The sequence below is a fragment of the Hyperoodon ampullatus genome, assembly GCF_949752795.1.
Source record: "Hyperoodon ampullatus genome assembly, chromosome: 15".
NCBI classification, from domain to species: domain Eukaryota; kingdom Metazoa; phylum Chordata; class Mammalia; order Artiodactyla; family Ziphiidae; genus Hyperoodon; species Hyperoodon ampullatus.
This window is the reverse complement of record NC_136928.1, coordinates 68,271,405-68,290,072: the sequence shown is the minus strand read 5'-3', so window position 1 is coordinate 68,290,072 and position 18,668 is coordinate 68,271,405. Positions and strand designations below refer to the sequence as shown.

At 56.2% G+C, this 18,668-nt stretch overlaps 1 protein-coding gene across 5 annotated transcripts in view; it reads right to left on the bottom strand.

Annotated features, from left to right (window-relative positions):
* OTOF (otoferlin) overlaps positions 1-18,668 on the bottom strand; it is a gene marked incomplete at both ends in the record, with an annotated part of 90,659 nt that overhangs the window by 15,278 nt on the left and 56,713 nt on the right. For 4 of the 5 annotated variants that reach the window (XM_079720877.1, XM_079720876.1, XM_079720875.1 and 1 more), the window contains 17 exons: positions 624-758; positions 1,114-1,238; positions 1,321-1,510; positions 1,837-1,989; positions 2,268-2,384; positions 2,546-2,636; positions 2,754-2,854; positions 3,414-3,534; positions 3,664-3,850; positions 4,378-4,486; positions 4,949-5,172; positions 6,605-6,791; positions 7,212-7,398; positions 8,271-8,430; positions 11,104-11,188; positions 11,615-11,677; positions 16,334-16,465. In XM_079720877.1, coding sequence (XP_079577003.1) covers positions 624-758; positions 1,114-1,238; positions 1,321-1,510; positions 1,837-1,989; positions 2,268-2,384; positions 2,546-2,636; positions 2,754-2,854; positions 3,414-3,534; positions 3,664-3,850; positions 4,378-4,486; positions 4,949-5,172; positions 6,605-6,791; positions 7,212-7,398; positions 8,271-8,430; positions 11,104-11,188; positions 11,615-11,677; positions 16,334-16,465 — 2,367 coding nt within the window. Of the gene's footprint in view, positions 1-623; positions 759-1,113; positions 1,239-1,320; positions 1,511-1,836; positions 1,990-2,267; positions 2,385-2,545; positions 2,637-2,753; positions 2,855-3,413; positions 3,535-3,663; positions 3,851-4,377; positions 4,487-4,948; positions 5,173-6,604; positions 6,792-7,211; positions 7,399-8,270; positions 8,431-11,103; positions 11,189-11,614; positions 11,678-16,333; positions 16,466-18,668 lie in introns of those variants that run through there. The other variant, XM_079720879.1, reaches the window with a different exon arrangement.

The following is an 18,668-nucleotide window of genomic DNA, read 5'->3' as shown; positions in this document are numbered from 1 at the left end:
ATGTAGTTGCAGGTGTGATCACCCCATTTTACAGATGGAGGAAACCAAGTCTCGGGCCAGCTCCAGGCCATGCTGGCAATGAATGGCAGATGCAGGACTCGGGACTAGAAATAGCTGCTCCTACCTCTAGTCCAGAGCTCACTCAGGGCACCCCAGTAGCTGAGGTAGCTTGTAGTAAGTGGCTCCCCAGCTCTGGAGGGGTCACATTAACCCTCCACTCTCTTACTCCAGAGCTCCCATGGAGAGCTACGAGGCTGTTACTGACTGTGGTAGGTGTGGGCAGGGGTGGGGGAGCCCTCAAATGGGGGAAGGCTGGGGACAGCAGGCTTTCCTGGCACATCTGGGTCTGAGCTTGGTCTGTCTGTGCCGGGAGGTGGGACGCCCTGGCCTGTCTCCTCCCTGAGGCCCCAGAGGCCCACAGCATTAGGAAGGGGTCAGGCTGCAGTGACAGGGCAGGAGACACCTGGGGTCTCCTGGAGGGGCTGGTCAGCAGCCCAGACTCCCAGCTTCCCCGGCAAGCACCCTGGCCAAGGGGCCCTGGGAGTGGGCTGTGGAGGTGGCCGCTAACGCAGGTGGAGTGCGGGGGAGGAGGCGTGGGCCCTGGTGCCAGAGCCCACCCATACCATGCTGTCCTGGTCATAGATTTCGATGACAATGATGGGGGGGTCGTCCCGCAACTCATGAGCTTCACCATAGAGCTCCAGGTTGTCGAACACCAGCATCTGGTCCCAGGTGGGGCACAGGGTCTCATTCAGCACCTGCAGCATGGAGGGGGGGCACAGGTAAGCGATGGTGGGTGGGCAACACCTGAAGAGGAGTCACCCCCAGTCACTGTGGTTTCCAGGGGATGCGGGAGCACGAGCACCGTGTCCCCTGACTCGCCTGGGAATCTTAAAATGAAGGCTGATATGAGGTCTGCTCCTGACCCTATCTCCCAGCCCCCTGCCAACGTCTTCCCTGTCTTCTGTGTGGCCTGGGCCTGCAGTTATCTGCCAGGCTTCCCTCTAAGGATCTGGGGTACTGGCTGGTCTGTTTCTCCAGGTCCCAGAGGCTCACAGGCCCCCTCCAGTGCTCTCAAAGCCAGAGCCGTGCCCTCCCCCCCGGGGGCCTCACCTCTGTGCACTGACTCTGGTTGATGAAGAAGACACGGGCGAAGGGGTCCGAGAGACCGCTGCTGTCGCCGGCAAAGAGGCTGCGCGCCTGGTACATGTGGGCGCGGAGCTGGAAGGCCTGCTTCTCTGTGGGGGGGAGCAGGCTGAGGCTCGGGGAACAGGCCACCCGCCGGTGCCCTCCCGCCCAGGCCCGGGAGTCCTCGCTCACTGGTGTAAACCAGGCTGGTGGGTGGGAAGGCGAGCAGCCCCGAGCCCTGGGCCGCCTTGACCTCCTCGAAGCCGCAGGGCAGGCCGCACAGAAAGTCCTTGCGCTGCTTGCTGAGGCCCAGCCACAGGTAGAGCTCCAGCTTGGCCTGGACCGTCCAGCCGGCCGAGCCGAAGCCCCGCTTCCCTGGCAGCTGGCAGGGGGGGCACAGGGTCAGCTGCCGGAGCCCACGGGGTAAGGAAGGGGCAGGAGGCTGGAGGAGGCCATGGGCAGAGGGGCCCCTGCCCTCCGCAGCCGTCCCGCTGGGCTGTGTGGTGCGGATCACAGTGCAGGGGGGCATGGGCAGGGGGGGACCCCCCACCCGTTTCCTATTCTCTCCAGCTCTTCTCTGAGCACCCCGGCAGCTCAGGCCAGCCAGACCCAGGGGTGGGGGTACTGCTCCCTCCAAGGGGAGGTTGACCCCTTGAAAAGGCGCAGACCCCAGCCCCTCCGCCCCCAATCTTGCTCCCCTTCCGGCACCTTGAGGAAGAGCGTCTTGACCTTGGCGCAGTCCTTGCCCAGCTCCTCCTCCACGATGGAGAAAAGCAGGTCCTTGGAGGGCACCCGGGCGTAGGCGATGCGCTTGTTGTTGCTCATCATCCAGATGAAGACGTCGGGGATGCTGTGCTGAGGCTGGGGTGGGGGCGGGGTGGTGGCCCAGTAAGGGAGAGATCCTGCCTCTTGGCCAGGCCTGAACCCACAGAGGAAAGGACCCCGGCGCTGGGTCTTCCTTCTCCTCCCACCGGTCCAGCGGGAAGAACACGGGACAGGGTGAAAGGCTTGGTCTCTCCTGTCCCCCAACGGCTGTCAGAGCAGGAGGAGCCTCCTGGATGGTCTGGTCCAACCCCTCCTGTGCAGCCCCCCTTCCACCACCTTGGGTCACTCTGGTTTGGGGCTGGCAGGGGGCACACCTCGTCTGCCAGGAAGCGCAGCTTGTGCAGGAAGTTCTGGCACAGCCTCAGCTTGTCCCGCACCGTGTGCCGCTTCACCTGTGCCCGCAGGGTCTTGGCCTGCTGCCCCATGCTCTCCTGCCGGGGTGGGGGGTGTAAGTGAGGCTTGGGTCATGACACATGATGGAGGGTCTGGCCCTGGGGGCTGTGACCTCAGAGACAGATGTCCCCCACCTCGGGTTCCCTTTTCACCTCCAGACCCTCCCTCTGTCCCCGGTGTGGTCCAGCCGCATCCTCACCAGCTCCCGCATGCAGGACTTGAGGCGCTCCCGGTCCAGCCTGGTGCAGGACCAGTGGCCCTGGTCCTTGTCCGCGAGGGAGAGGAAACGGCTGGGAGGGGGAGAAGCAGGGCTTAGCAGAGCCCACCCGCCAGCAGGAGGCCTGCAGATGCCTCCTTCTCTGCAAACCCCCCACTTCTGACCCCCCATTGGCAGCCCTGCCACTTACTAGCAGCCACAGCTCAGCTCCTCCAGGACGCCCCGCAGTCGACGCTCAGGGTAGGACTTTTCCGTTTTGATCATCTCCTGTACATCATTCAGGCCTTCTTCCTGTGAACCAGGAGTGTGAGCCACAGCCCCCCTCAGCCTCCCCAAATGTCTCCCCGCTGCATCAGGGGGATGAGGGGCTAGCGCCCTAGGACCTCCCACGAGCGCCATCTCTGGACTGTCTCGCCATCACAAGGAAACCCAAATTTTCCAGGTTCTGTTTTCAGAACCTGAAGGAAGAAGCCACCTCTGGGCCATGAGTCTGTGGTCCTGGTGGACCCACAGGGGTTGGACAGAACTCAGGGCTAAACGCAGGGGGTGGGGAGTGCAGGCCGGAGACAGAGGGGTTGGCCAGTCACCTCCAGGGAAACCCGGGGCTGGATGGGCCAGGGTTCCCAGACTCCACTCCGGGCAGCCCTCAGGCTCTCCACCGCTCCTGGGACTGGGGCGGGGACAGGAACACAGGTTCTACTGGGGCCATTCTGCAGTTCCTCCCCCAACCCCACGGCATGCTGCCAGGCAGACAGGACTTGTGTGTTGCAGGGAGCTGTCCAAGCTGGGCGAGGCCCTCTGACGCACACGCCCTCCGCCTTTCCCCTCCCCGCCGTGGCCTGGCCCTGACCAGCTTGTCTGCGATGTGGTCCATGATGTTGGCATTGTAGAGGCGGCGGCGCTGGTCCGGCCACCAGCTCTTGATGTAGATGCAGGGCTTGCGCTCCAAGTAGGGCAGATGGAAGTAGTTCCTGGGGTGGGAGCAGGTGGGAGGTTGAGGACTGGGCGCCCAGGCAGGCGGTGGTGGGGCGGGGCCAGGCCATGAGAGGATGGGAGGCAGTGGGCAGGGCTCCCAGGACCCTCTGTCCTGGCCGGCTCACCTGTCAGTGATCTGGGGCCGCATGGGTGGGCTGGAGGAGACTGAGGCCAGGTCCCCACCCTCATCAGTCTCATCGTCACTCAACTTCTGGATCAGATCCACTTCCTCCTCGTCCCCAGGCTCCTTCTGAGGCCGAGGCCGAGGCCGCTGGGGTCGAGACAGGCCATCGACTTCGTTCCCATAGTTGCCTGGAGGCAGAAGGGGGCACCTGAGGGCTTAGAGTCCTTTTCCCACCAGGCCCCACCCTGCCCTCCAGTCCAGGGGTCTGTGGGAGGGAAGAGGGAGAGTCAGGGAATGGGGCTGGTGCTCACAGGTCTGTGCCAGCTCAGACACGGTGGAACACTCGTCAGAGGAAGGGGCCGTGTCCTGCACTCCTGCAGAGGTCTCACTAGGAGCCCTGACGACCGCTGGGCTCAAGGTCCAGCCCAGGACGTGGCCCGTGTTCCCACTCTCTCCTCTCCAGTCCCATGAGGGCCTCGCTCCCTTCTACAGGGAGGGCTTCTTCCCTCCTCGGGTCCCTAACACAGCCTAGCCTTTAGGTGGAGCTGAGGCCAACCCTGTGGGGCGTGTGTTCTCAGGTGTAGTCGCTGTATGTGGTGTGGGTGCCTGAGGACACACGAGGGGAGTGGTCAAAGTGCCCCACCCCCCCGGGCTGTGGAGCAGGGTTTGGCAGTTACCACCCAGCAGCCCCCAGTCCTGTGAGCCCAGCTCTCACCTATAGTGACCTCAAAGGTGATGGGCTTGTCTCCATTTTTCCGGTCGATCATTGAGGCCTCCAGGAGGGCTCCAAATAGAAAGAATTCTTCCATTTTCCCTACGCAGCTCTGTGGAGAAGGTGGTTCAAACCCTCCGGAAAGCTTAACGGGGTGGGGGGTTGGGTCTGGGGCCAGGCCTCCTCCTACGTCTTACAGACAGGCCCTTGGGGCTAATGGTGGGGACATCCTACCCGGCTGTGGAGCTACGAGCCCCGACACTGAAGGCCCAATTCCTTCGGCCCTCCAGCCTGTCCCTGGAGGAAGGGCTGCTATGTCCAGCACAAGGACAGCCATGGCCAGGAACAAGGCAGAGACAAGGCTCCACCTTGGGACCTCCGGGGAGAGCACAGGCACAGGCAGTGGAAGGGGACAGAGGTCCTCCTGCTTTCTGGGGAGGGAGGCCCCATCCTGGGGTCTGGACCCCTGAAGCAGGCAGGAGGGACACTGGCAGAGGCCAGGCACAGGCTGCTGTGGTGGGAAGGGGGTTGAGCGGGGGGCTCTGGAGGACAGCACAGCGCCCTGGGGCCTCACCTCGGAGACGGGTGTGGCCTGTTCCACCTGCACCTCCGTGGAGCTGGTGAGCTCAGGGTTGGAAGTGTCCAGGATCTCCACCGCCAGGCCCAGCATGAGGCGGGCGCGGAAAGACACGCCCTCCCCCAGGCCCTCGTTCAGGTCCTGGTGCTCGTCCAGCAGCGTGTAGTTGCGTGTGGAGCCATACATGTTCACCCAGGTGGGGCCCAGCGTGGGCAGGAAGCCTGCGGGCCGGGGGCAGAGGGTGGAGGGGCTCACTTGGGTGGAGGGACCTATTTTGGGGGCTCCTGGCCTGTACCTCCTGGTTGCTGAGCTGAGGACCTCGTGTCTCGCTCGGGGAAATGTCTGAGGCAGCAGAGGGCCTGCGGGCAGCGAGGCTCACAGGGGCTGCGGGGAGAGTGGTGTCTGCTGCGCGGGGCTGGCTGTGGGGTGACCTTGTCACTTGCATGGGGCACTTTTGTGTGTCTGCTTATTCTCTGCGGGAGCCTGAGTTGGCCGTGCCTCTCCACATACACACACGTCCATTTCTGTGGAGCAAAATCATGCCCCCTGCTTCCTGGTGCCTGTTGCAGGGGCCGTCTATGATCTACTTGAAGGACAGATGCCAGCACCTCCCCAGCTCCTCAGCAAGGCCTTTGCCGTCTGTGCAGACGTGTGTGCCACGAGGGTCTCACCTGCTTCTGCAGACCCCTCCCCTCCTCTCCGAAGGCCCTTACTCTCCGCCTGTGCCTGTTAAATGCTCTTCCTCCACGAAGTACCCCCAACTGCTAGTCCCAACTATTTTTCTCCCATTAGGATTTGTTATGTCTCGTGTGTAACACGGATTCAATTCTGCCTTATGAGTTTTGTTTGGTTTTTGTTCTGCCTAGTTTATAAAAAACATTATAGCATTTAAAAAACTGAGATATTCTTCCTATAACATAAAATTCACCATTTTAAAGTCTGCATTTCAGTGGCTTTTCGTGCATTCACTATGTTGTGCCACCATCCAGGACACTTCCATCCTCCTCAGGAGAAACCCCATACCTTTCAGTGGCTCGTCCCAGTTCCCCTCCCCCCAGCTCCTGGCAACCACTCGTCTACTTCCTGTCTCTATGCATTTGCCTATTCTGGACATTTCATACGAATGGAATCATACAATCTGTAGTCTTTTGTGTCTTCTGTCTCAGGTTTTGAGCATTTGGTAGCACACCCGTCTCCCTCATCCCCGGGGGAGCACCGTGAAGACCGGATGGATTCCTCCTTGCTCTGTATCCCTGGTACTCAGCTCAGTGCTCTGGTCCTACAAGTCTGTAGATAGGTACTATGGCAGCAGTACACGCATATATGTAATACGTATGTATATATACACATGTATATAATTACTATTATTTTCATTTTACAGATGGGAGAACAGGTATGAAGGTCACACAGCTTCTAACTGTCAGAGCTGGGGTTCAAATCCAGGCAGCCTGGCTCAGGAGGGCCCAGGCACCTCTGTGCAGATGTGAACCATGAGTTTCCACCCTTCCCTGGAGGCGGGGGCTGTTGGCAATGCCTCGACCATGCCTGGCACCTTTCAGGCAGAGGTGCGGGATGGTGGTGGTGTATGGCGGGGGGGTCTCATTTACGTACCCCCTTAGCCCCACGTCCCACCCCCAGCCTCCTGCTGCTGACCTTTGTCTCCGTCGTTGGAAATCTTGCGCAGGTCAATGAAGTGGGTGCCGATGGCCACGTCGTTGACCTTGTCTGAGTCCCGGATCTGTACTTTCATGCGCTTGCAGAGCGGGGGGAACAGGTCTGTAAAGACCACCTGCTCATTCCACAGTGGCTCATAGCTGCTTTTCTGCACTGACGTCTTGCCCTGGTGGGAGGGAGCGAGGGTTAGGGTTTGTGTACGTGCATGAGTGTGCATGTGTGTCTGTGTGTGTGTATGTGTGTTACGTGCGTGCATGTGCTGTGTGTGTGTACTTACCTCCTCACCCTTCCCCACCCCAGCCTCTCTGGCTCTTCTCCCTCTCAGTGCCCCCCTCCCCTCAGCTCTAGGTGACCTGGGGGCAGTGAGGAATCCCTAAGGCCCAGCCTGGCCTCACCCCCCAGCCCCTCTGAGCTGGATCTCCCCTCATCTCTCTCTCGTCACTTCTAGAGGTGACTCACCAAGGGGATCAAAGGCCAGTCTCATGGCTTCTGATTTTGCCTCATGTCCGTCCCCAGGACCTCACACCCAACCCCTTGCACCTCTGGTGCCTGTCACCCCAAGCCCCAGCCTCCTGCACCCCAATACCTTCTGGCCGGCAAAGAAGACTTGCACGTAGGGGTCGACCAGGTCCTTGTTCTCACCAATGAAAGCCTTCTTCATGTTGGCCATGAGGCTTGTGTTCATGCGGGGCAGGCCCTCTGCTCTGTAAATCTTCACGTAGAACCGGGCCCACTGGCGTTCGGCGGGCACTCCGTCGGGGAGCAGCAAGTTCCTGCCGGAACATACAGCTAGGGCTGTGGTAGCCAGCCCTGGGCACCCCGACTCCTGCCTCAGCATCTACATACCCCTGAGGGCTGGGACAACAGGTGAAGGACGGCTGAGAAGGCCCACACTAGGACTAAAAACACTGGAGTTTAGGGCACCTTCTGTCTTGTGATCCTGGGCAAATCTCCCCATCTCTCGAAGCCTCAGTTTACTCACCTTTAAGATGGGAATAATATGATATTCCCTCTCAGAATATGAGAAGGCTCAAATAGGTTAAAATATACGAGTACTTTGTTAACTGTAGCGTGGGAGACCACTCTTAATAATATTATCCAGTTTTCTCAGCTGTGTGTCACATCTTTCGTCTCCTACACAAAAACCTCACAACTGGCCCCCACTCTCCCTCCCTGGCCCATGGAAGGCATGATTCATTGGATCCTGCACTTTTCCTCACTGAATCCAGATGAGGTCCCAGAAGCTTTCTCAACAACCACTGTCAGCTGCCTGGAATTGGTACAGAAAATAAAACCTCTTTGCTGTCCTGGGCGTAGACTCAAGACCCAGCAGCTCTGGGACTCCGCTCTTTTTTTCCAAGTTTCTCACAGTCAGAAGCCTGGATGTCAAACGACTGTCACTCTTGACTGCCCTCTGTGGACCCCTGCCCGCCCCGCCTCAGTCCTTTCTGCCCCATGAGGAGAGTCCCCGGACACCGAGGCTGGCCGGGCCTCAGTCCTTCCAGGGAGAGATGGGCCATCTGGGCATGGGGGTAGGGAGATGGAGGGTGAGATCTCTGGGCAAAGTCCACCCTGGGGGCTCCCTTGGTGTTCCAGGAAGGGCTGGGCCGGGTCTCCAGGGGCTGGAGGAGGATGGGAGCCTCACCCCTCAATGTCCTCCTCTTCCGTCTCGTTGGCCTTGTGGGGCATCTTGATGTTGTCTCCCTTGCCCACCACGGCGACGTCACACTTCACGTAGCCCTTCAGCCCCGCGGAGATGTCGTCAGGGTCCGACAGGATGGCCCACTTGTGGTGGAACTGGTGTTCTGCAGTGGCGAGAAGGGGCTGCACCTGCTGGCCTACCCGGGGCGGCACCTGTCCTCGGGTCAGGCCGCGGAGCCCAGGTCATCAGGTCTCGGGGCCCTGGGGCCACAGCTCTGCCTGCCTCTCGGCCAGGGAGACAGAGGTCCCCAAGCAAGGGCGGCCGAGGCAAGGCCCCGCCCCTGGCCACGCACCCAGGCGTGTGGCGTGGCTTCAAACAGAGGAGCCTCCTAATTGGTTTTTCTGCCTGCAGCCCTCCTGCCCCCAACCCATGCAGTCAACCACCATGCAGCTGCCAGACAGAGCCCTCAAAGAGGCCCTCCCTCTCTCACTCCCCATTTCAAACCCACCTGAGGCTTCCCAGTACTTGGGGGAAAGACCACAGACCTCAGCATCCCCTGTGGGGTCTCCTGATACAGCTCTCCCCAGCACGCAGTCTTCACCCTCCACGCGCCCACCCCTCCCCACCTCGTGCTCCTGCAAGCAAAGCTGTTTACCCCTCTCTGAGTAATTCATATTGCTGTTTCATACCCCCACGTCTTTGTGGCTGCTGTTCTTTGAGCTTGGAATGCCCCCATCCCTTCTGCCCCCCACCCCAACCCTCCACCTCTCTATTCATACTTCTAATCATTTTGTTCATGTGTCTCCTCTTCCATGCAGCCTTCCCTGACTTCCTCAGAAGAGCTGATCCTGGCCCCTTTCCATATGCACATCTCCTATCTCACTGTCACTGTGATTATCTACTTATTGTCTGTCTCCAATTTCAGACTGAAAGCCTCCTAGAGACAGGGACTGGTAGTGTCACCCCAATACTCCCAGGAATTAGGACAATGTGGAGGAAAGGACAGATGTCAGGGGAGGAGCCCACTCTAGGACGGATCTGCCCCTCCAGGTTGACTTTAAAGCTGTTTGCAGGCATAGCCTGTACGGAGGGCACATCTTTTTCCTTGATTTTGTGTGGGCACTGGAATCTCCAGGGACTCAGACATTTCCTCTTCCCCTCCCTCCTCTTTCAACTTCTACTATAGTTCAGACCTGTTGCCAGCAAGCCTCTGTCCCCATTTGGTTCTGTGAGATGTGTTTAGGACTGTGTGCAGAAATCGGCCTGTTTGGGGATAGGCCAGGCCAACTGTGTCTCCGGAGAGATAATGCCATTGCAGAGTCCGAAGAGACAGACCGGGATGGTAAGAGCGGAGTAAGCCATGTGTGTGAGGGGTCACTGGAGGCCATCAGCTGAACTGGCGCATCTCAGGAGGAGGGGGCCATGTCCTAGGCTGCCCCAGAGCTTCAGGGGTCTTGCCAGAGTGGATGTTTGTGGGATGGATACATGAACAGATAGATAGCCAGATGGCTGGATGGGGAGATGGATAGTAGAAGATGGGTGGTAGGGTGCCTGGCTGGCCTAAAAGGTAGATGGATAGAGGGATGGATGGATGGCAGATGGATAAATGGATAGAAGGATGGATTAACATACAGACAGGTGAGTAGGTAGATATGTGGGTGGGTGAAAGAATATATGGGTGGATGGACAGATGTGTGAATGAATAGTTAGATGAACTGCAGAAATTTAGCAAGGAAAGAGAATAAGACTCAGGAGGGACATACAATTTGTCTTCAGAGTTAAAGGCTATTTGAAGAGCGAATGGATTTTTTCTTTCTGTTCCTTCAGACAGAGATTGGACTAGATGTTTTTAAGGTCTCTTCAAGCTTGAATGTTCTATGATTTTGTGATTTTTATGTGTATAATCTTGGGTTTTCAGCTTAGATTTCCTGGTCTGAGTCATAGTTATAATGTGTACCAGCCAAGTGTCTACTAGGTTGAACGTAAGGAATCGCCAATTTGTTCAACCTAATAGTTTAGTGGCATCTCTGAGACACAACTTCTTTTAGCCTCATTTATCTTGTCTGTAGAATGGGAAGGAATGCTGATGTCTCCCTCACTGTTTTGTGAGGGTAAAATGTGATTGTCTGGATGGACTTGTATTGTCACTGTCAGAGGGCCTCATGGGGTCCTTACTGCACCCGAGTGGCGGGTTCACTTCAGGGACATGGGTGGGGCCCAGTGCCAGCTTGTCTGCCTGTGGTTCCCAAGCTGGCCGTGTGGTGAGTGTTGTCTGTCAGGCTGAGGCACCTTCTCTGTCTGGTCCAACCCTCACCAGCCCTCTGGGCCACGGCTTGGGGTTCCCTCACTAACCCCACGCGGTGTTGGCGTATGGGTTCCCCCAGAGCTGCTGAGCAGATAGCCCACGCGGCTGTTCTCAGGCAACCTGGGTCCCTGGACGGATGGTCAGTGAAGGCGTTTTCAGGGCACAGTGTCCCTCAGAGACTGCCCCCCGCATTGGGTGTTGAGGACAGCGTGGCTCGGTAGGGACTCTGGAGTCACACGGCCTGACCTCACTGTAGACCAGCTGGGTGACCAGGGAAGCCCCGGCACTTCTTTGGCGCCCAGGCCCCTCAGCTGTAAAAGGGGGCCATGCTGCCGACTCTTCAGGCCTCCCGTGAGCCCCGCCGACTGGGCGCAGGTGGTCACTGCGAGTGTATGCAGGCTGGGCACCCCATCGCTCTGCACACCTGAAGAGCGTGTGCACTCACGGCCTCACCTGAGCCCAGGGCCTGCCAGGGTGGGAGGCACTGCATGTCCCAGGCTCCTGGAGCTGGCCGGCTGTGCAGCTACTCACCCGGCTGGGAGTACACGGTCCCCACGTCCATTTTGAAGGAGCCCACCAGGGTGCCACTGCGCAGCAGGTTCTTGGAGTGAATCACCTTCCGGGCAGAACCACCAGTCACCAGTCAGGCGGGATGGGGCTGAGGCTTTCCGTGGGGCGGGGAAGGGCTGACTGACAGTGGTGCCATGTCACTCTTGCTGGGGATGTGAGCTTCAGGTGAAGCAGGAGGGTGTCTGGCAGGGCTGGGGCGGCTCTCTGAGGCTTAGTATCAGCCTCTGCTGCCTCGCCTGTGCTTTGCTGGCTGCCAGGTATGCGTGAGCAGGTTGTACACTCGACAGAAGGATCTGGCTAACGGGGTGAGAGGGGCCCACATCCAGCCTGTGCCCCACTTGCCGGCTGTGTGTCTGGGTGTGCGTCTGCCTTTTTATGGTTGGCCCGCCCAGAGGGGGTGCCCTTTTCAAGTCTGCACAGAGGTGCAGTTTGAGCTAAGAGCCCCGCCTGCCAGGGACTGCCCCCCACTCACCGAGATCTTGATGATCTTGTCGAACATGACGTCAGGAGAGACATGGAAGTCGAAGACGAAGTACTGGAAGGGGGAAGGACCCAGACTTGCTGTCACTTGGAGGGCAGAGGCTAAATGCCGGGCACCTCCTTCCTGACAGTGCCTGTCCGCACCCCGGCCACTTCCCTTGAGCCCCAAGGTCTGGATGAGCAGGAGGGGCAACCACTGGTCCCCCCTGACCCTGGGGGAGCTGGGATTCGTGTGGTCTTGAGCAACACATCTTCTGAACCTCAGCTTCCTGAGCTGTCAAACGGGGGTAATGATGCCCCCCCTCAGAGTCTTGTTATGAGGCTTGACGAGATACATGTAAGACACTGTAAGACACACTGTGGTTATATGGGTCCCACAGACATCACCATTAAACCACAATGCTGCCTAGAAGATGCACCCCAAGTTTGGAGGTGTTTAAATGTAAACTAAGCTGAGCCTTAGAATTTAGAACGGATGCATTTAATCTGCTTTAAATGTAAGTGCTGTGGGTGCGACCTGTCCTCTCCGGCTGGGAGCTGCCACTCACAGTTGCAGGGCCCACCCATCTGTCCCGGCCTCGGTGTGCAGGCGCCGGGAATGAGGGTGTGGACAGCGAGCAGAAGGCCCCCTGTTTTGGTGAACTTGTGGGCAGGGAGATGGAAGAAAGTTTGCCGAAGAGCTTGGAGTAAATGAGAATCTGCTCCTGGCTGCTGGAGGCTCACACTAGAGCCTTGTGGGTAACAGCGCCAGCTTTACAGCCAGAAAGACTGAGCTTTTACTGTTGCTCCAATCACCTCCCTTCCTGAGCCTCAGTTTACACCTCTGTGACGCGGGGATAACGAGTCAGGGCCGCCATGTGGAACTGCTCGGGGGCAGCATTCACAGGGTTGCTGGGAGGCGTGGTTCGGAATCTAAATGAGATGACCTGGGTCAAGCATTCAACCCAGGCATGCATACGGCCACTGAACAATGAATACCAAGTGCTACGGAGCACTATGCCCAGCTGCTGCTGGTCACGGGGGACTGAAGCTCTGGAGAGGTGGGTGGTACAGGCATCTAGACACGCAGATGGTAACCGATGCCTTGAGGCTGGGGAGATACCCAGGGAGAGAAGGAAGGACAGTAGGAAGGAAGCAGGCCCAGGACAGGGCTCCAAGAAGCAGCAGCACTTCAGCAGAGGGCACAGGGAGTGATGCCAAGAAAGGCAGTGAGGAGAGGTGCTGGAGAGAGGGGAAGGCAGGCGAGTGGCAGGAGAAGTCCCCAGGGCGGGGGGAGGCGAGAGGATGGAAGGACCGGGGCAGTCCAGGGAGAGGGAGGAATGGTGGATGTTGAACTTAGGGATGGTGAGGTCCTTGATGTCTGGAGAAGGGCAGTTTCAGGAAAGATGGGGGGCAGAAATGAGTGCAGGGATTAAGGCGAGGAAGTGGTGGTCACTAGGAGGTATGTGGGACTGAGGAAAGGCATAGCTAGGTGGATAGATAGGTAGATGGATGCATGGATAGGTAGATGGATAGAGAGATGATAGGCTTCTAGTTCCTATCCTTGATCATAATGGTTCTTCACAGTTGTGCTTAGAATATGCTAGAGTGAAATGCCTTATAGGCAAAAGAGGAGTCCAAAGAAAAGCAAAGGGCTTCCCTGGTGGCGCAGTGGTTGAGAGTCCACCTGCTGATGTAGGGAGCACGGGTTCGTGCCCTGGTCTGGGAAGATCCCACGTGCCGCGGAGCAGCTGGGCCCGTGAGCCATGGCCGCTGAGCCTGCGCGTCCGGAGCCTGTGCTCCGCAATGGCAGAGGCCACAGCAATGAGAGGCCCGCGTACCGCAAAAAAAAAAAAAAAAACCCCCCCAAAAAAAAAGAAAAGAAAAGCAAAGGCAGAGTTGTTGATGCTGAGTGGACGATATAATGGTAGATTCTTTGGGATGTAGAAAGAGAAGGATTCAAGGCAAAGGGGGAGGTGGTTTTAGGCAGAAGGAAGACGACAGTGTCTGGGACCAGATGCACCGAGAAAAGATCTTAGCCTGGTCTGTGGATGGTCAGGTTGTTCTGGGGACGGGGGTGATGGTTATGAGCCTCCCTTCACAGGAAGACAGGTCCAGAGCCAGGCAAGAGGGTCAAGGCCAGGCCAGGTGCCGCAGAGCTGTGTCAGCCCTAGGAGAGCGAGCTAACTAAGCTAGAACTCTGAGCTGTCTGTGGTCATATTCCTTGTATTTCCTGAACATATTTCCCTTTTGTAATGACTTAGAAATCTAAGTGATGTTGGTTGTTCTCACCTCCCTCTATTGTGTTTAGTGGAACCAAAGGTAGGTTCCCATCAACTCAGAGCATTAGCGGAAAGCAGCACACCCCTGGGACCAGGGGGATAGTATAAAAGGAAGAGAAGAAAAGGGAAAGAAAATTCTAGCTTTGAGGCTGGGAGGAATCATGGGAAGATAGTTTAGAGCACTGGTTTTCAACTGGGGCTGATTTTAAGCCCCGGGAGGCATTTGACAATGTCTAGAAACCTTCTTGGTTGCTACATCTGAGTGGAGGATTGCTATTGGAGGATTGCTTCTATCTAGTGGGTAGAAGCCAGGGATGCTGCTCAATATCTGACAACGCACAGGACAGTCCCTTACAACAAAGAATTACCTGGTCCAAAGTAGCCACAGTGCTGAGTTTGAGAAACTCTGGTTTAGAGGAAACAGAAATTGAATAAATCAGAGTTACTTGGGTTTGTGAAAAAGAACAAAAATATGATCAGGTGTAAATTTAAGGTGATCCAAAGATGAGTGGAATAAATAGTTTTAGTGGATATAAATGTAGAGTTTGGAAAATGGAACTAGGAAGTGTGCTGTTTGCACCCGCTCTGTGGCCAGGCTTGAACTTGGTGTGGAACAGATACCCAGCGGATGTCTATTTCTTCGTTTGGGCAAGTATCCATTCAGCAAAGTGTTACCAAAGCCCTCTAGGTACATGGCAGGCCCTGGGCTGGGCTACAGCGATGCAGGAGACTGGGAGCCTCCCGGGTTAGACGTGAAGAACCAACTGCAACTTGGGGATGTTATTGTCAGAGAAAGAGGAATGCCCTGACCTCTGACCTAGAGAGTGCAGGGAAGGCTACTCAGTGCAAGGACATTTGAGCTGGGCTCTGCAGGGTGAGTAGGAGTTTGCTGAGGAGCCACAGAATGGGGAGAACAGCTCTGTTTCCTTGGGAAGGAGGAAACCATTTGAATGAAACATGAGGCATGTGGGCCTGCTGCAAGGTGAGCCCTCCCCTCAGGCAAACATGGCTTCACCACTATCAAATAACTGTGGAAGGCCATGGGGCCCTGTCTCCACATCTGTTAGGGAAAAATAGACGTTATCTAGGCCGGAGGTTTTTCCAGTCAGGGATGTGTCCTGACATAAGGTCAGAGGTGTCGAGCCTGAATTTCCTGACTCCTGGGAAGGTTGCCGCATGGGGCTGAGGGGGGTCCTGAAACAGCAGTGTCCCAGCCCTGTGACCCTGCAGGAAACCAGCTGTGAGAATGGGGTCCATTTGTGGTCATTGAGGAGACCTCGGCCAGGCTCTGGCTTTAGCCTGGGTCCCTGTGAAGGGCAGAGGTGTGCCTGGGTTTTCCTCCTGAAGGCCCACTCTGGGGCTGCCCACAGTTTCCCAAGTGATGCCCTCCTCCAAGCAGCAGACAGCACCCTCAGCCCTCACCACCCCCAGGACAGACACCGAAACACAGGATGCAGGTGCCTCATTTGGCCAGGGTGCCCAGCTGACTTCTGGCTTAGTCTGACGTGTGCTCAGGCATCTGAGGGGCATCCTTCCCCAGAGCTGATTAAGATGGGTCCCTCCCTGGAGCCCAGAGTCACGATGCTGTGTCTGGGGTGGCCATCCAAGGTGGCAGACAGAGCGCTGGGCAGAGGCAGGGCAGTCTGGGCCCTGCTCTGTCTACAGGACTCTCTGTGATCTTGGCCCTTTTCATATTGTGGCCTCAGTCTCCTCCTCTGTAAGATGGGGAGATTGAACTAGGTCTCTGAGGTCCTTAAACTTCGATGTGCCCTCAAACAGCTGCAATGAACAGCAGTGGGTACTGGGCCTTTTACTGCTCACTCCCCAAGCATCACGGCCAGTGGTCTGGAAGGACCCCAAAGAGGTTCAGGTGCCCATGATGGCAGCTGAGCAGAGAGCGTGCGCACACAGAACCCAACTCTGGCACGTAGCACCCAGGCCAGGTCTTTCTCCAGGAGCTTCAATGTCCCTTGGGTAAGATGGGATTGATGGTGACAACTTCTGACAGTGTGAGAGTCAGAAGAGTTGATGCACCAAAAACGTTTACGAGAGTGCCCGGCACGCAGCAAGTGCTCATTAATGGTGCCAGTGCCACCACGGGCTGGGGCTGGAAGGAGGCGGCCCTGCCCCGGGGCTCTGTCCTGGGAAACATCTGGGACCAGGCCTCAGGGGGTGCTGGGAGCAGCACAGGAGGACCTGGGGTGCTATTCCTTTCACAGGGCGGCCCCTGGCCAGACCTGTGTCTGGCTGGGATCTGGACTGGGGCTTCAGAGCGGGCAGCCCTGCACCTCAGCAGCTGCGGGTTGTAACGGGCGGGCCAAGGTTACGCCGGCTGGTAGCCCTTTGTGCCCCTTGACTCCCAGCTTCTCCTGTTGGGCCCCATGGGGCCGGGGCCCAGCCTCTGCCATGGTTCGGAGGCCCCTTCCCCACCTGGGGCCCCGGGCGCTGACCTCGTTGTAGTAGGGGCAGTTAGTGGACTCCTTCATGGAGGTGTACTTCTTGTCGTCGCCCACCTCCACGCACACCACGGGGTCCACGTTCAAGCCCACCAGCTGCCGAGCCTCGATCACCGTGACGCTGACCTGCGGGCAGGCAAGAGGGGGAATGAGAAGGAAAGCGGGTGAGGTTGGATCTGGTCCTGCAGGAGTCGGGGCCTGGGCATCGGGCTGGAAGGTGCTGGGAGCCAGCACCGGATTTGGGTGCCAGCCTGCCTGCCGTACATCTGCTGGTGATCCTGGGCTCTTTCCCCCACTAAGCCTCACTGTCCTCATTTATAAAGAAAGGGCGTGGCTAGATCACCTCCAAGTAGGTGTGCAGCAGAATTACCAGGTGGGAGGGGAAGGATGGTGGGTAAAGACCCTGAGGCCCCTGGCCACACTCCAGACCAACCCAGTCCAGTCTTGGGGGAGGGGTGGAAGGAGTGGCGTCCAGCATCCATATTTTTAAAGCTCCCGGGTGATTCCATGTGCTTCAAGTTCTCCCCGGCATCAATGGCCCTGCCTCACCGAGGGCTGCAAACCTACCTCCCAGGTTTTGTGTACTCCAGGATTAAGCTTTCTAAGTCTCCATTAATATGCATTTAATTTTCTGCTGCAGCATTTCTCATTTTAAGCCTGCAGGCCTCTGACATCTTTTTTGTTTTTTTTTTTGCTGTATGCGGGCCTCTCACTGCCGTGGCCTCTCCCGTTGCGGAGCACAGGCTCCGGACGCGCAGGCTCAGCGGCCATGGCTCACGGAACCAGCCACTCCGCGGCATGTGGGATCTTCACGGACCGGGGCACGAACCCGTGTCCCCTGCATCGGCAGGCGGACTCTCAACCACTGCGCCACTAGGGAAGCCCTGACATCTTCTTTATTTCTGGAATTTGGCTCCCTTTCCACATTCCTGGCTCCCCTTCTTTTGTTTAATTTCTTTGAATGCCCAGTGAGGCTTTGGTGCCCACCTGAACACACCTTTTTTGCCTTGATACATGTATGTTGTGTGCATTCTGTATCTTTTTCAGTGGCATCCACCTCTCTTGAATCTTATTTCTATATTGGGAAGCCAGTTGTTCATCCATTCAACAAATATATATATATATATATATATATATATAGAGAGAGAGAGAGAGAGAGAGAGAGAGAGGGAGGTAGAGACGTGTGTGTGTGTGTGTGTGTGTGGGTGTTCATGTATGTGTTTGTGCACATACTCTTCCTGAACTCTCATTGTAAGCCATCAGTTCTTGCTTTGGATCTGGAGGTGTCAGTGGCCATGGGTGGGCCATGATAAATAGGAAGAGGCACAGACTCGGGTTGCTGGAATGGCATTGAGCCTCAGTTTTCTCAGCTATGAGTGGAAGACGCTACCTATCTATAAGTTTGTGTGAGGGTTGAATGAGATAATGTGCATCAAAGTGCTTCATAAACAGTAGACAGGTCTAGGAAATGTGAGCTCTTGTTATAAATGGCTTCTCAAATAGAATTTACTTTCAGTTAAGTGGCTGGTGTCCCAAACAGATAGGGTCGTGTATGACGCTTAATATTGTTTCATTTAAGTCTCTTGAACTTGCATTTTAACAAAATGGCTTATGTTGAGATAGTATTAGCATTTGCCTCAGCACTCTTCCAATGAAACTGTATGAGTTGCTTTTTACGATTCTCATCTTGGAGAGTTGGTATTTTAATTGCTGTGCTTTGATGCGACTACTAAATATGATTTTACTCAAGAGAATCATTCTCCCTTTTCATGAAAAAGAATAGCCATGAAAATTATCATCCACTGTGTCCATCAGATATTTATATATCTTATAAATATCCGGAGGCCAAGAAAAATCCACACAACACAAGTAACGATGTTAAAAAAATAAAAACCCTGATGACAACGAGAACGTTACCAAGCGAGTATATAGAACTGGAAACTGAACATTTACTAATTGAAGTAATACTTGAACTATAAAAACAAGCATTTCTATGTGGAATGAGGTTCCAAATGGAACGGAGCTGAGAATCTGGAGCTCTGAAGGAGTTCAATAATCATTGTTTCTTCAGGGAGCTAAAAGGGAAGTAGAGCCAGCTCTGAGAAGTTTACTGTGAAGAGAGTAAACAGACACTAGAAGTCCTTCCAGAACATTCTTTGCGTAGTAGTTTATAGAGTTTTAAGCTCTATGAAACTTTATACCAAAGATTTTTTAAGAGCTCATTTCTTTCCCAAAACTAATCCATCCCTTTTCCTCCATTAAAAAAAAAAAAAGATTTTCTGTAACTCAAGAATGGGAAGTAGACAAACACAGTTTTGGTATAATAAGG